Here is a 16873-nt window from a genome sequence, read left to right as displayed (position 1 = left end):
GTGTTTAATTGGAGCAATATATTTCTTGTAAGCTGATTATCAAAACCGTACACCATACTAAATGAAATCTTTCTAGTACAGTGTGCAGTTTGAACATGTAAGAGCACAATCAGCCCAGACAAGATGGCAGCCTTTTCTGGAGACCACATTCCCCAGAAACCTCTGGGGGAATAAGATGTTGCTTTCAGTCATGTGACCTGTTACTGGAAGACAACTGGTCAGATGACAGTCTGAAGAAGCAGGAAGCGGAGTCTTTGTGCATCAATCCTGAGGACAGAGGGCAGATCCATTGCTAAGCAAGCTGCACCAGAAGGGGCAAGGGAAGGAAATCACAAACTGACTGAGCAAGTAGAACAGTAAAACAGCTGTGAGTTTTGTGAAACTGAATTTGTGAGTTTTTGAGAGAGTATTTTTTGGAAGTCCCAGAGAAAAACACAGGATAAAGTCTTGGTGAGAGACTTTGTTTTTTTGAAGCGTCATAGAGAGAGACTGTAGTGCTGTGAGTTTTGTTTTCATGCCAGTAAGAAGTTTACAGTAGCTGACCAGTCTGTAAGAAAAGGACTGTGTGAAGAAGCTCAAAAAGGAGCTTTGGCTTTGTTTTGGTATTTTGTTTTGACTGAAGCATTTTGATTTCCCTAACTTTTTTTTTACCTTATGCCTGTGTGTTGGTGTGTCTCTTGACCTGGATCCTCCCATTATGACACATCCAGCATGGTGTCACTCATACTGTTACATCTCTTAACTTCAGGTCTAAGATGTTAGTATAATTGAAGTCAATCTCACACAAGTCAGTCTCACACAGCTGTATCTAACCGTCTTCATCATTATAAAATGAGCTACATGTACCAAACTCAGCATTTAATGAACTGCCATTTGTATTCATCTGAAGCATCCCTCATCTGCCCTATCTCCACCTTGCAGCTATCCCTTGGTTCATTCACTCTGAATGCAGTTTTGAACCTAATCGTCCTATACCCAGGAGGTTACCTATTAACCAAGCAGGTTAAGCCAAAGTTTTCTCACCATATATTCCAAGCATTCCCAAAGCCTTCAATTCTTGGATGATGCTCTAGTCTCTAGTGCTCTAGTCTCTAGTGAAATCAATTTAAAAATCATTAGACTTAATTTTTCTAAATACATAAATGCTCGATCAATAAGTTTCTTTTGTTGCTCAGTACACAAATTAGGAAGGTCCTAATATTGATCCCTGTGGTACTTCTATTTTCAGCATCACTCCTTACCTGCACTCTCTTCTTCCTATATATTTACCAGCTTTATACCCAAATACATGCTTTACCTTGAAAGCCTCCCACCAGCAATTTAAGAACGTATCTTTTATTAGAACTTTTATCAAAGTCTTTTGAAAATCTAAATGTTTGTATCCTTTACTGCTTGTTCAAAAAACGAAACAAATTAGTTAAGCCCTAACCACAATTATGAGACTTTGTGATCTTTAATTTGCCTGCTTTAATTTGATCATTTCTGTCACAGAGGCACCTCACAATATCTTGTTTTCGGCAGCCTCCTCAATATTCTTTCCTCTTTTCTAGCAGAGCACTCTTACTCTGTAGTGTTCTGCTAAACTATCCTTCCTCTCTTCCCCCTTTAACATTTCTTACACTATCTGTCTGGATAAGGAAGCGAGAATATTCATAATAACTAAATCTAAAGGAGATCTTCCTTGTCCATTACTATATAAACGATAAACAGTATATGGGAATACATACAGTACATGGATATACTGTATACAGCCGCATACATGGGGAAATTGTGCCTGCAATCTACAAAAAAGAAGACAAGAGCTGTCTCAAGTGAAATCCTAATGTTTTCTGTGTAAGTCAGTCCAAGTCAGTCAAAGTAGGACACTCTATGAATATTTTGTAAATCAAATGGCAATAACAATTGTGATGTAAACATGTTTATGATCTTATTAATATTTTTCAATAAGATCTCATTTATCTTTCTCTGTGTTCTTTTATTCAAAATTAGATTGCCAAAAGGAATGCCACTCATTGTGGGAATGCCACCGCACTATATTCAGATGCTAAAAATAAGAGAAAGAAGCACAGTTGAGCATCTACCGCCCACACACCTCCCACCCAGTAACAGTGTGGCTGGAATCTTGTCCTTACTCATTGTAACTTGATTATACATTGCTCTCACCCTGCCCTCCTTTAGCAATGGTTGCCTAACAGGAATATATGAAGTAAACTACAGTTCAAAGGTTTATATCCTTAGTTAAAATGTTTTATGTAACACCTAAAGGTGGGTGAGACATACTGGATATTGCATGTAGGTTGTACAAGTCTTTTTTTCATCTGTGAACCTTGTTGTCTAAATCTAAGACTCATTCATTTGAATTGTAAATTCTAGGCTGTAGCGGCAATAAAATATTTACCGATAGCATTCTTTCCCAGTCACATATTCTAATTTTGATAATATTCCTACAAATAAAGAACATACAAACTTAAGCAACAATATAAATTAGAGGAGGTTATCGGCACCATTGTAGCTGTTTGTTTGTTAGGATCTTATTAATCCACAGATTTGGGCTTTTTCTTGAAGGAGGCCAAAATATTGGCTTTAACCAAATGTCTAGAAAACCTGTTCCATACCCCCACAACCCTTTAAGTAAAGAAGTGCCTCCTATTGTCAGTTTCAAATTTAATTCCATTCCAAGGTATTGCATTCAGATGAAGTGAATATGATTTGAAATATTTTGTTTATACACTATGTATTTTTAAAGAAAAAAAAATACTTGGGGAAAAAAGGTTTTGAAAGCCATTTGTACAGAGTGCCAACAGGATTTCATCTGGGAACAGTTGGAATGTCACAGTGTAACAATAATCCACAAACCTCTGAAAAACAAATTATGTAAAAGAAAGGTGTAGTTGTGGTCTCCCAGTATATCTGCATTTAACATTCACATACACTAAAGATTTAGCCAGCTCAAGCTATGTGCAGAATATCCCTTAAGGGCAAAAGGAATAGTACACCTTGTGTATTACAAAGGTTCAATTGAAGGGTGAAGAATGTTGTTTCTGGCATAGCAATAACATGCCACTCTCGAGTAAGAGCACCTGCTTTATGCTATTGGTATCCATTCCATGTACTGCAATGATTTGTACAGCATGTTTAAGAGCACTTAAATTAGCTTTGCTTATCACTTGAAAGGATCTATAATACTGGTCTGTATCATATTACTGCATTCAAATACTCCCAATGGCTAAACACAAAAGTCTGTCACTAATCCCAATAACTAGACTCTACAATGCATTCAATAAATATAAAGTATATACAATTTTTGTACATTCAGTGTTACATTTTGTACAATTGTGGATTTTACAGTTGCAGTAAAAGCTTTCCTATAGTTTGGTTTTACTAAATATAAGTCAATACAAAATTATCCTGTAATTATCCGGGAAAAATTCTGGTTCTATCTGGCTTGCATCCTCTGTCTCTGCCAAGAGAGAGCGCTCAGTTACTGTAAACATCCGGCATAGCGCAGACACAGTATCTCAGCTTGGGCTAGTTTTATCTCGGTATATTTACATCATGACCTGACCAGCAGGACAAGGAGAAAAATGTAAGCATGTTGCACTTTCAGTCAGAAGTTGTAGGCAGCATGGAGACTCGAGGAGGGTGAGAATGAGGATAACGTGATAAAGGAATTCAACATTGGCTCGTTGACAATCAGCAACATCATTCTGTAAGCTTTAGCGGTATTGATTATGTGATAACATACTTAAATCTTGCCTAACTGGCATATTTGCCTAACCAGCACTCCTCAGTCCCTAAGGATGTTGGATACTAAAGTTCTTACGATAATTTGATGAACAACATAAACAGTGCTGCTTGGACAAAGCTCAACGTAGAATAAAATATTTTGTCATTCAGAGACTCAGATTATGCTTTCTTATGCTAAAGTCATCAAACTGGACACCTGTGAAGAGAAATTGTCTTCCCTAGTGCTTAACTCAACATCTCACATGGCACATAAAGTGATATTTTATACATACAGCACATTAGCTGGGGGTTAACCATTACTATTGAATTCCATAAGAATTATACAGTACATCTTAGTCATATAGTGTTCTGTTTTAGTGTGCTATGGTGTACAAAATGAGTTTACATGCATTCTAAAGCCTGTATTTGAGATCCCTTATTTATAAAAAGGGCCCATTTCCCATTGTTGTAACTAGAGAATATTGAAGTTAGTCACTTGGACAACTAAACAGCACACAGGCTTTCTGCACCTGCCAAAACATTAGAGACAAATGTTTATCTAGTATCAGAAGGACATCAACAATACAACCCTGAAAAAAAAAAACATTTTTCTTAGGATCAGTTCCAGATTAATATTCCCTCATATGTAATTTTACGTGGTTTAGATAAGATAATCATGGAATGATTTTCAAATCCCTTTTTATGGTAATATAAATATAAATCTGATAGTGTAATTTACTATTTATCAATCTTGCGTGATATTTGACACATGGTAACAAATCTACTACATACTGTATGAAACTTCTATTTGAAAAAATCTATCATAAATCTGTGACAGTATAAGTTTTAAATACTAATGTCCGCAATATACAAATGGAAAGAAACAAAAGGAACTTAATACAACCCGGGAGTGCTTATTGTAAATACCATTCTCACTAGGGTTATATTGTTTGCATAAGCATAAGCATTTCAGAAAAAGCAACAACAAAATAATAAAAACACAGGTGATGTAAAAAAATGGCCTTGACTTGCTAATGTTGATAAGGAGTTTGCTGAAAAGAAAGGCAGTGTTTATACTTACTAAGATTACACGGAAATACCAAAATCAATTAAGCAAAGCTTCACTGAAAGGTAAATGTGACAGAAAAGCTGGCTAATCAACACAGATCATCTTTTTTACATTGTCATCAAGCATTATGATAAAGCTTGAAGCACAATGGAGGAGGCTGATGTGTGTACAGAGATGCTTTAAGTTTCGAAGTCAGTACATGTTATGTACATATAATGTCTGATAAAAAACAATACATTAAAACTACTTTTCTTTTGAGTCTTTCTGTATCCTTAGGGGTAATAAATCAGATGGCTTGCCAATTAGATGACAGAAAACCAAATCAAGAAAAAAAAAATCTGTTCCACTTCAAACAGCTGGATTTAGTTGTGGCTGTATCTTTTACACCTTCAGTTCCTACTCTAAAATGTTTTCCTCTTCAGACACCTTGATAAACTGTGGTAAGCAACATTGCAAAATGTCTCACAACAAAAACAAAAGGCACATTTTTATCACAACCTTTTATTGACAGGGATAGTGAAAATTGGCTATGACTTGTTGGACAAAGGGGAAAACATCAACCAACCACTAGGCCCATGGTCTTCTGGGATTTGTAGTTTCACTTCTGCACCCCATCTCCTCTAAGGAACTACAAATTACTAATAGCAGGTTATGAGTAGTACACACTTTTCAACATCCTGAACCTACAATACACCCCTTCTACTATCCTACCCCACATCTTCACACATACTGTATACAGGTACTATAAATGGGTAAAACCTTGAATATACTTAAACATAAAAAACTACACAAATCACTAAAATTACTCAACAATGCTTTATCAAATTAAAACATTTTTGTTTATGTAAGAAACCAAGGCTCCTACTCTTTATACTTTTAACACTTAAGATAAACATCTTCAGACAAAATAAGATATAAAAAAAACAATAAGCACCATCAACTGATCTACTGACATTCACAAGTTCTAAGGAACCCAGTCCTTCCTCTTTACTGTAACTAGTCTAAAACTGGTGATTCACAGGAGTGTTGTTTCAAGGGGGGAAAAAAGTGGGACATATGTACTTTTGTACAAAAGCTTTTGAGGAAAAATCAGTGGCACATTATATAAAGCAGCAGAAATATAAAAAGGAACACCTGTACTGAATTCTCCACTTAAGGTTTTGCAAAGTTTATTTGCGTAATGTGTCAATAGTGCTTTGGCCAAATGCAAATGAAAGGGGCACAGGAAAAACACTACAGAGAAAACGTAATTGATATGCAGCAATTAAATGAAATTCAAACAAAAGAGTTTTAATTTAAAGAAGAGAAAAGGTTAAAAGCTCCAGCAAAAGAAAAAACACCCAAACAGATATTTTAAAGCATTTGTTCTCGTTCAAACTTAAGAAATGAAAAAAAAAGCATTTACCTGATTTCTATAAACTGTTAATCAACCTGCATTCAGTATATTTTCACAGATACAGTAAATAAACAAGAAACAAATGTGTTTATCTTTTTATTAAATCTGAATTAGGATGGAAAGATAAACCCGCTTAAAAGGAAGTGTTGTATTGATTGGATCTTTGCAGAATGTCAGCAGAGCAGTTTGGAGTGAGAAACAACTAATTACCTGTCAGTCATTTGCTTCTAGATAGAGGTAGGCGGCAGTGCTGTGAAAAACCATTATAATTTAATCGCGTCTTTGGGTAGATACAGGTGTGCTTGGAAAGATATTACCATTTCATTATGTTTTAGCATTCACACCACAACAACACAAGGTGACCAACTAGTTGTATTTATGGCTCTTTGTAATCTGTATCGTACTTTACAAATGCATTCCAGTTCTTTCTCTCTCTGTCTCATCCATCCATGCATTATCTAACCACTTTATCGATTACAGGGTCACGGGGGACACTGAGCCTGTATAGGAAAGCGAGGAACAAGGCAACATACATCCTGGTCGAGACACCAGTCCGTCGCAATGCCCTGAATAAAACTGAACTTTTTAAAATAAAATCCAAAGAAATGAAAAAAATATATAAATTCTCCACACACACTCACACCATGGCCACTGATATTTTTTGGGACTGTGGGAGGAAACAGGTAGGCCCTGAGAAAACCCATATGAACATATTGAGAACATACAAAGTCAGCACAGATAGCACCCCATCTGGAATTGAACCCAGAGTCCAGCACTGCAAGGCAGGAATGCTAATCACTGCACCACTGTGTCACCTGCTCTCTCTCATTTGATCTTTATTTTATAAAAACAAAAAAAAATATCATCACGTGCGACTTTCTCAACATACTGTATCTCTACAGATTATTTGAAAGACACAGTATCACATAATATACTGTAGCAGTGTACTGTAGTTTTTCTAATTTCTGAGTCAAATGCGGTAAAATAAACACTTTGCTGAACACACCTTCCAGGTGTGTTACTGTATCACAAAAACTTACCCAAACAAAAAAGCCCTACGTTAATGGTACATAACACAGAAATACAAATTACAACAAAGTTAGTACCATAATTATTGAGCAAAATTTTTGCTTCTGATAAACTAACATCAATAACCCTGAGAATCACAACGACATTAATTACAAAAAAGTTCATGCTACCAGATCTAAGGTAGAATTCTAAAGAATAAATTGGTTAATGAAGTAGAATGTATGGTTTACGAGTGTTAACCTCTGGATTTTTCTTTTCTAAACCATAGGCAAAGTCTATGAATTCAGTGTTTTTTCACAGAAATTCCACTATTCTATAGAAAAAGATACTATTGATTCCCTAATGTGTACAGACACATACTGTACATACAGCATCAATGCAAAGAACTATGAGAAATTTTGGTCCCATGTCTTTAGACCTCTGTTTCTATCAAATAAGGTAAGGCTGTGAAAAGGGATGTTAAAATCTCTACATACTGTAAATAAATATACCATTAAAAACCTTTTGTGTTTGTGTGCGTAATAAAGGATTTCAAAACATAGTGACTTCAATGCACTAGTCCATTTTTGTTTGTATTGAAATATATCTGAAACAGCTTTTGAAGGATGGTTATGAAAAAAAACAACTTTGACTAACAAGTTTAATTAAGACAACACTCGGTAAATGAAAGCATGCATTACTACATTGTGCATTTTTGCCTAACCCGGCTTTACGATTCATTAAATACAAAAGACTGGGACACACTTACACTTACCCGGTAGTAGTCAGTGCTGTACACATCCCTCGACATTCCAAAGTCCCCAATCTTCACTAGCAGGTTTTCTCCCACCAGGCAGTTCCTAGTGGCAAGGTCCCGGTGGACAAAATGTTGGGAAGCCAGGTACACCATTCCTGCTGCGATCTGTTGGGCAATGTGCAGCATCTGAGACTGGGTGAGTTCTATTGGACGGTTATTTTGCCCATCTGCCATTAATACTGCATCAGGACCATGAGACCTGCAGAAAAGACAAGAATAACATCAAAATAAGTTGACATGTACAGACAGATTCCAATTTAAACTGATGAAGGTGGAACTGTAATAAATGCAGATGCATGAGTTTTAATTTTGAGCCTATAGTTGACCAGAGGTTCCCAACCAGGTGTGGGTGAAGTGAGACTACAATGTATCACTCTGTATATTATTTACAGCTGCATAACTTTAAAATAAGGAGCACTATCAACAATTTAATCATGTTTTGCTGCTTAGGGATATTCATTACTGAACAAAAAACCCTATATATACTGTACAGCCTCCTTATGAATGGAAGCATTGTTTATAAAATATTCAGCTTATCTTTTTTTCTAGTCTTCTGTCTGCTTCTTATATTTTGTCAGTCACTGAAAATCATACTTTTTGCAGAGTTAACTTACACTGTCTTTAAAAAAGGAAATAAAAAGAGGTGACTGGTTTAGCATAGCTTGCCAACGACACAATCATTGTTGTGAAATGCTCTTAGTAACCTTTTGTCACTTTAGCACATACTGTATTTCATCACTACCTTTAGAAGTGTATAACAGAACACATCAACCGGGCACTGTTGTGAAATGCTATACCTGAGGAATTTATTCAGATCTCCATGCTTCATGTACTCAAAGACCATGATGAGCGGATCTCCCTCCACACAGACGCCATAGAATTTCACAATGTGCTCATGCTGTAGGTTAGTCAGCAGCTCTGCTTCCCGATGGAAGTCCTTTCGGGCATTGTCACTGGCTTCTTTCAGTGTCTAGAAGAATAATGTATAAATAAGACACTCTGATAATAATTATTTTCTGTCCTGCTGAAAGTATTCTGATATTCTCAAAATTTAGTATGCGTCTAATAATCTGTAATGGTCAGTGCTGTTTCTCTGTGGAGTCACTTTCAAAATACCAAATGTTGTCTCCAGACTATTCCTGTAATTTTCTGCTTCTCATCATCAGATAAACCCAACACCCTCTATATGTTCCATTTTTCCCCAAAGTACTGGTCACAAACAAATTTTGTCAATCATCGGGATGGGATTATTTTCTAAAATAAAGAAATCTTCTAAAAATAAATAGTCTAGAAAACTAATAAAGCACACCCACCACCAATATGTTGTCCCTCCTCATTAGTAAAGCTAATGTAACTCTGACAATTCTGAAACAAGCAGTAGCTTACCCTTATTTGCCAAAATCAGGGACCTCAAAGCACTTGTAAGAGCTCCCTAGCTCAACCAAGATTTGGATTTGCAAATGTGAACTTGGGTGAAAAATATCACTAATGGAATGCATTATTTCAAATATCCCGTAAAACAAAATTAAACCCAAATCTCCAGAAACTTCCTTAATGGTCATCTCATCAGATAATCAAACTCCTTTCCTCCCTATTAAGTGCCTTCAGGAATCTGCAGTTCCTTTGGAGATACAGTATTTCAGTGCAATGAGCTTTCCTCTCTTTATATTGCATTGTTGTTCAGGAATCAAATTCCCTATGTCTTGCTCTGAGAAAGCATAACGGTAGTACACTGTATATAGTTTTCTCCGTAGGCACCTGCATTGCTTTAGTTATTATACCATCTGTGATAAATAAATATTATTGAGGTCTTATATGCCTATCAAAATCAAACTCCACCTAGATACTTTTGTGGCAATTTTAAATATGGTTTATTCATAATCCATTTTTAAATAAATAATTTGATAAATAGAAACACTTCTTCTCGTGTAATCCAACACTTTTCAGGTTCTATTTTTTTAAAGTGTAAGACAGCTGCTGGCTTGAGTTACAGATACTGGCGTCATTCCCTCATGATTTAATGGAAAATTGAAAAATGCTGACTTTGCAAATGTAAAGAATCTGAAGGAAAAATGCTTAGGTTAGTCTGGAAAACAAGACATTTTTAATTCATTTGTATGAAGCACTTCTTATCCACTATGGGGAATGTTTAGATATCATATAAAATATAGAGTGAAAGTGAAAACCATTTTAACAAATAATGTGTTACCTACACATGAAACATGTGACATACTGTAGGACTAATTTAATATAATTTCTGATTTTCCAGTATGGCAATTCTCCTACAAGGTCATCTTGGTCAATTCTATATGATCTCAGGAGAATCAGAAATGTGCATTCTGGAAATCTACTGTATGATTAAATAAAAGTCTGATTTTACGTTTTGTTCCCTATCTAAAGTTGGAAATAATAGATCTATGTCATTAAAATGCATCACATTTCCACTACTGCTGTAGGATTCTTTCAGAATCCCAAAATTTAAATACATAATCAAAAAAGAATACTGTTGCCCTTCACTTCTGAGTCTTTCCTTAATGTGAAACTTTTTAAAAGCTTATATAATCTCCATTTTGAATATTATTTGTAGTTGACTCCCAGTTGTCTCTAGATGTATTTTAGCCATAGATCTAAACACTTGGATTAATTCAATCCTGTGCTTCTGAAATGTGGTACAGTATATCTTAAATATCAGGTTACATTTTTGATACTGTAACATTTACAGTGGGTGTATGTTTGCATAGTTCAGGTGGGTAGCTGTGTCAGGATGTGTAGGCTGTAAAGTAACAAGTAAAGGTTTATTCCATGCTGAAAAGAGAAGAAAGAAAACACAATGTTTCAGCTGTGGAGCCTTCTTTGGATGAGCCAAAATGTTGTATTTTCTTTCTTCTCTTTTCAGCATAAAATAAACTTATTGCTTGTTCATTTGTATGTTTTCATATACTTTAATACTGTATTTTGTGTAACATAAATTAAATGGGTATTTGTTTTTAAAACAACATAGTCATGTTGTCATAGCAGACAGCCTTATCCACGGAGACTTAACATTATATTATGCATTTATTTTATTAGAAACCATGTACAACTTTAAAAGGATTGCCTACAAATAAACATTTTAATAAAATTAGTCTTTTAACAGTTACATGTATTTGCAACTTGCAAATGGAAAGAACTGGGCTTATAATGATAAATATATCTATTTTATATCTCTGATATATATCTCTGATATAAAATATAGAGATTTAAAATTTTATATCTCTGATATAAAAAAGTGTTAAACCTTGATCACAAGAATATGGGTGCACAATATACATGTAAAGTCCAGAGTCACCTTGTATTGATACTAGGGCAGATTACGGCACTTATCGATCATTCAAGTGTATCAAGACCGCATGTCATAGAGGAGGGTAAGAGAAAGAGCTACCAATCTGCCATTACATGTATTTTTAATGAAAGTTATGTATTTAATGATATCACATTTCATGATAATCATGGAAAATTTGGCCCTTTAAACTTGTCATATCAGTAAGAATGTCGTCTGTGCTTTCAATCGCTTGCACTGAGATCACATAGCATGCTCTCATGACATTCCATTAGCCTCCAGCCAGCCACAAGCAATATATGTACAGGACTCTTAAATTTGATTTATCATAAAGCTCCTGCAGACCCATCTCTGAATTAATAATGGAAATTCTATAGTCGAATACCTTGACAGCCACGAGGATCTTTTCTTGATCAGGACAGAGGTTATAGCATTCTGCCAGGAATACTTTGCCAAATGCTCCTTCTCCCAGCTCCCTCTTCAGGACAATGTTGTGACGTTTGATGTGTTGTACAACTGTGGAACAGGGAACAATAGTATTATTAGGATCGCCTTTTCTTCGTCATCTTACAGTCTTCAACCAAAAACACTTACTGTATATTATATTTCCAACAATGACCACAAAAATTATATCCTGAAATGTTCTTTATGTTAGGGCTTATGAAGTTAGATTTGGTTTTAATGTGTGCAACGTTAGCATTTTGTGTTTCTGCTTCTTTGCATTCCTCTCATCTTTTTATTTCATAACTTGCAAATAACACAAGACAAAAGGTGACACAATCTAGTGATCCACAGCCATCACAAGCTATACCTGTGACTTGATTTATCACTCTGTTTCTAGCGTCAAAGCATTTGCAATATTCTCTGTTAATTACATACCTAGTGTAAGCTAAAATTAAAAGTAGTTGAATCCCTTTGCAGCATCCTCTTTAATTCCCAAGTTAATTTTCGAATCAAGCATATAATTTGTATAGTGCATTTAACAAGATAAAGGTTAGACATCAGAGACAATATGCTTCCCTCGTTACCACCGTAGTATACTGTACATACTGTAGGTGAATTACCAATCCTGTGTTAAGTCATATTTATGAAAACAGAAGGCACAAAACAGAAGAGTGTTATGAATATAAAATCTTCAAAGAGTGGATTTGTTTCTATGTGAATAAAATTTGTCTGCACAAGATCATTGCTTCATTGACTTTATAAAACTTAAAAAGACATGAAAGTGTTTTTAGAACATTATATCTGATCTGTTATCATTATCTCCCTTTATATAGATAATTTATAGATTTAAAACGCCTTCTGATTTTCACAGCAAATTGCAGCAGGACACAATGATGGAGTTTCTTTATTTAATTTTAGTAAAGATACTCACACAGAGCCTACAGACTTTGGAATTGATCTGTGAAGACGAAATGAGTAAATTGGGAAAGACACACTCTGCACAGCAGATTATGTTCAGCAAAAGAGGCAGATGTGATCAATAGCAGTAGTAATATATTTAAGGAAATGGATATTTTAACTGACTCTGTTATGTTATGCCATTACAGTAGAACTCTGCAGCACAGAAGATGAAATTTAGTATTAAAGATTGATTTATGATGAGCAATCGTATCTTCTTTGTTCCTCTCAGTACACAAAGAGAACTCAGTGCATAAAACAACTTATTTTAAATGATTTGGAAAGGTTCTGTTAATTGTATGAATGAAGTTCACTTGTTGTTTTTATATCTGAAGTAACTGTAATATTGCATCAAGTATATTTCTGTGTGGGATGTGCACTCTAATTTTTACAAGTCAAATTGTTCTCTGCTTACCAGTTTATTGTAGTGGCCTTCGGTGGCAAGAGATTTGCTTAGAGAACAGTAATGTATGATTAGGGTGAAAATTATTTTAGTCAACGACTGAATCTAATAACAACACCACCATACCATCGCTGCATCTAATTTACAACATAGGTTGTGCAAAGTCTAAAACATATTTGATAAAAAGCTGAAAACAATGTAGTGAAAAGATAGCAATAACAGAAAAAAAAGACCAATGTTTCGACTGTGTCTCCTTCCTTTTCTTTTCAGCATGGAATAAACCTTTACCTGTTCCTTCACAGCCTATGCATGCTGAGGCAGCTACCTACTTGAACTACATTAAGTAAACAAACATCTTTTTACTCTTAACTTGTATCCTAATTTTATCAAATTGCCAAGCACATTTTCTTTCAATTACATCTTCTCTACTTCAACTGCTTTAGTTTCATCACTCAATCCACCCATCAATCAAGAAATAGATCAACATATTCCACAGCAGATTTTGAATTGATGCTATTCTACTGTACTTCATGGTTCAGTCTAGAAATCACGATTAAGCATTCTTTAAAAAGAATCTTATATCTGGGTATCTGGGCTGTTTGTCTTGTTTTGTCTTGTTTGTCTTGTCTTACCTGATTCTGAGAATATTTATTAAATACAATTCAAACCAAGTTACGAATATACCACACAACCCAACATGTTTTATTATTAATAATTTAAGAAGATATGGAAAACATGCCTTGTTGTTATTAATAACGTTTTCCAAAGAATAAAAAATTCCAATTGTTAATTTTTAAAAAAAAATTTCCAATTGTTAATTTTCTCGATTCCCCCTACAATTGCTCATTGCCACAGGCTCTACTCAAACACTCTTTCCCTAATTTCACACTAGTGAGAAAATTGCCATTGGACACACTGCAGAGTAAGTGTCAACTGGAAGAGTGAGGTTTCTCTCATAGACAACATTGCAGATTCCAGAGACTATGGGTGTGAGATGAGCTAAACACCCTTGTCGATTCAAGGCTGACTAGGATCAGGAAGAAAATGGGCTCTGAAAGTATACATATGACGGTTGGGAAAAGTTAACAAAGATGTATTCTCTTAATTTCTTAGCTTAATTTATACATTCCATCTCAAGTATTGGCAGGTTTTTTTTTAATTCTTTAAAATTAAAAAAAATAAAATAGCCCAAATGCTTATGAAAAAGGAAGAGGCTTTACTGTTCACAGAGTCTGAAAGAGACTCTAATTAATACCTTTTATAGTAAAACACTATAACGTTTTATGCAATGTCTGTGTCAAAAAAGGAAAATAAATAATCTACTAGGCAGACTACCAAAAGAAAAGAAAACATTCATATCAAAACAAACTGTTAATAAAATGCACAGATAAAGATAGACAAGAAAAGGATAACTGAAAAGATATACCATTTTTTAATGTGGTCTCTGTTAAGATGTAAGAATAAGGCTAAATTTATTCTATGTAACTACTGTATACTAGTCTTGAAGTATCCTTGAAAAAATCTTTTAAACACAGCATTTAACCATGACTTTGTTGTCATAAGATAGAAGGAAAAAAATGCAAATTGTAATAATAGCATTTTTTTAACTCGACTGCAAACAGCTATGTGGGTGGTCTTTGAAAGACAAGAGAAAACACTCCAAAATTGTGTTTATATGCTGCTGAATACAGCCCTTCATTTTTCAGTACTGGTTAATCCTATGGTTAGTCCTATGTTGCCTTGGACATCTCTCATACTGTATATACTGTAAATTATATGACCAGGTGAATCAAAATCATGGCATCCTTTATGTCAGGAAAACTCACATGTCACTTTTATGATCTATATTTTCATGTGCCACACGTATTAAAGAGGGAACAATACAAGAAACAACAGTTATTCAAAAAAAGCAAATACATTATAATTGGGTGTATGGTGTAAGAAGCACACTCTCCACATCATACAGAGTACATATACTGTAGAATGAATTGCATGTTTGCCAAGACAATTCCAAATATTTCAATTATTATGTAAGACATATATGCTAATCAAGCCGAACTGTAGAGCAAGTAACAAGAAAATGCATCTTTAACAGGCCCCTGTACATTTTTCTTTAATACTCCAGTTAATTCTCTGTTGCTATGGAAACTAGCACGTTCGTGGATTTCCATTCTGTGCTGACAAATGACAGAATACACTCTTGAGTTTAATCAAGCTAGATTATAACTTTTAGGAAACTGTGTTGTATTTCAGTGAAGTCTATCGAGAAACAATAATACAGTACATACAAAATACAATCACTGCCAAGACAGTACATTTTATCACATAAGCCTATGAAAATGGCATGCATCCATTAAATTATCCATGTTGTAAATTTTCAAATTGTGCTGGCTACTTAAAGACAGCAAAACACACTGGGGAGCATCATTCTGCTCCTGAAGTGAAAATTAATGGACTGCATCATATGGAAAGTTGTTGCAAAACAGGTTTCTAAGTTAAAGTAATTTATTTTTGGTAAATGATTAACATGGGTTTTATGTATTGGGTGACATTATTGTCTAGTTTATTTATTGTTTCTTTTTACAGCTTGGCAGACCCACTGAAGTTAGCAACCCTGACCTGGGTCAACACAACAGGTGCCTTAGCACAAGGGTGAAAGGACAATTAAACTGCAATAAATAAATGTAAGAGACTAATTGTTTCTTTTTCTGTGTAGCAGTGATGTACTGTAGTATAGTACCACTTGTGAGTGTATCAACACTATTTTTAGCCATAAGTTACCGTTTCACAACACCATTTTACTGTACATTGTGAGCACATTAGCAGCACACCACAAAAATATCTGTAAAAAGTGTTAAAATCTTAAACTAATAATACATCTTCTAACAAAATCAATCTCTCAAATGTTCTTATTGATTTCATCCCCTCCCAAAAGACTTGTGCAATTTGGTAATTATGACATTAATAGAGTGCCACTAGGTCTGGGCCTTCCATTTATATTATTTACAGGGGCAATAAACTCCAGTTTAAAGGCACAGAAGTCATATCAACAGCTAGCATGGAGTCAGAGTTCCAATGCTCAGCAGACATGACCTGTAATTTCCTTAATTACGGTCAGAGATCCTGGTCAGCACTAAATGCTGCAGAGACCTTTTGAAGCCACTCTGGCAAACTAAATTAAGAAGCTGTCACAGCAAAATATATAACAGACATATATTATGAGACAGTGGTTATTCTACTTCAAATTTGAAGTTATGTGCTAAAATGTCATTTAAATACATTATGCTCTTTTCAAAATGGTACATAAAATATTCTTTATATCTGGATCTTTCTAGTACATTTTAAGCTTTCTGAGGGTCAGTATTTGCTATAGAGAACAAATCAACTCAAAAATAGCCTGCCTTAAATTTGAGATCCAGTGCATTAATTTATCACGTATTTGCATGGAACACCATAAAATGCATAACGACTGCAATTGTAAGCCCAAACATAATTTGAAAGTCTTTACCACTGAAAATATTTTCTATCATCTCTTAAAAATGAATCTTAGAAAAAATCCTACAATTCTAAATAGATGTGAAAATGGCATCCCACGAAAAAGCTCCAAACTACTTCTTTCATTCTCGCAAAGAGATATTCTTAAAGATATATATATAGTGTAGAAAGAGAATTAAAAACTGAAATTTAAAAGAAACATAATTAAGAACTTCATGGGATATATCCTAAAATATATC

General features: G+C 34.6%; 1 protein-coding gene and 1 long non-coding RNA gene across 7 annotated transcripts in view; one reads left to right on the top strand and one right to left on the bottom strand.

The window, feature by feature from the left end:
- ntrk2a (neurotrophic tyrosine kinase, receptor, type 2a) overlaps positions 1–16873 on the bottom strand; it is a 91044-nt gene that overhangs the window by 11871 nt on the left and 62300 nt on the right. For 4 of the 6 annotated variants that reach the window (XM_069187333.1, XM_015363584.2, XM_069187334.1 and 1 more), the window contains 3 exons: positions 11721–11851; positions 8814–8986; positions 7969–8215 (listed from right to left, as the gene is read on the bottom strand). In XM_069187333.1, coding sequence (XP_069043434.1) covers positions 7969–8215; positions 8814–8986; positions 11721–11851 — 551 coding nt within the window. The remainder of the gene's footprint in view (positions 1–7968; positions 8216–8813; positions 8987–11720; positions 11852–16873) is intronic. The other 2 variants (XM_069187335.1, XM_015363599.2) reach the window with 1 other exon arrangement.
- Positions 46–15818, top strand: LOC138237734 (uncharacterized). Its single transcript, XR_011189098.1, has 3 exons — positions 46–367; positions 8053–8152; positions 15726–15818. It is a non-coding gene; the product is annotated as an uncharacterized lncRNA (long non-coding RNA).

Source organism: Lepisosteus oculatus, chromosome 3 (assembly GCF_040954835.1).
Source record: "Lepisosteus oculatus isolate fLepOcu1 chromosome 3, fLepOcu1.hap2, whole genome shotgun sequence".
NCBI classification, from domain to species: Eukaryota; Metazoa; Chordata; class Actinopteri; order Semionotiformes; family Lepisosteidae; genus Lepisosteus; species Lepisosteus oculatus.
The sequence above is the reverse complement of the archived record's forward strand: the minus strand, read 5'-3'. Positions and strand labels throughout refer to the sequence as shown.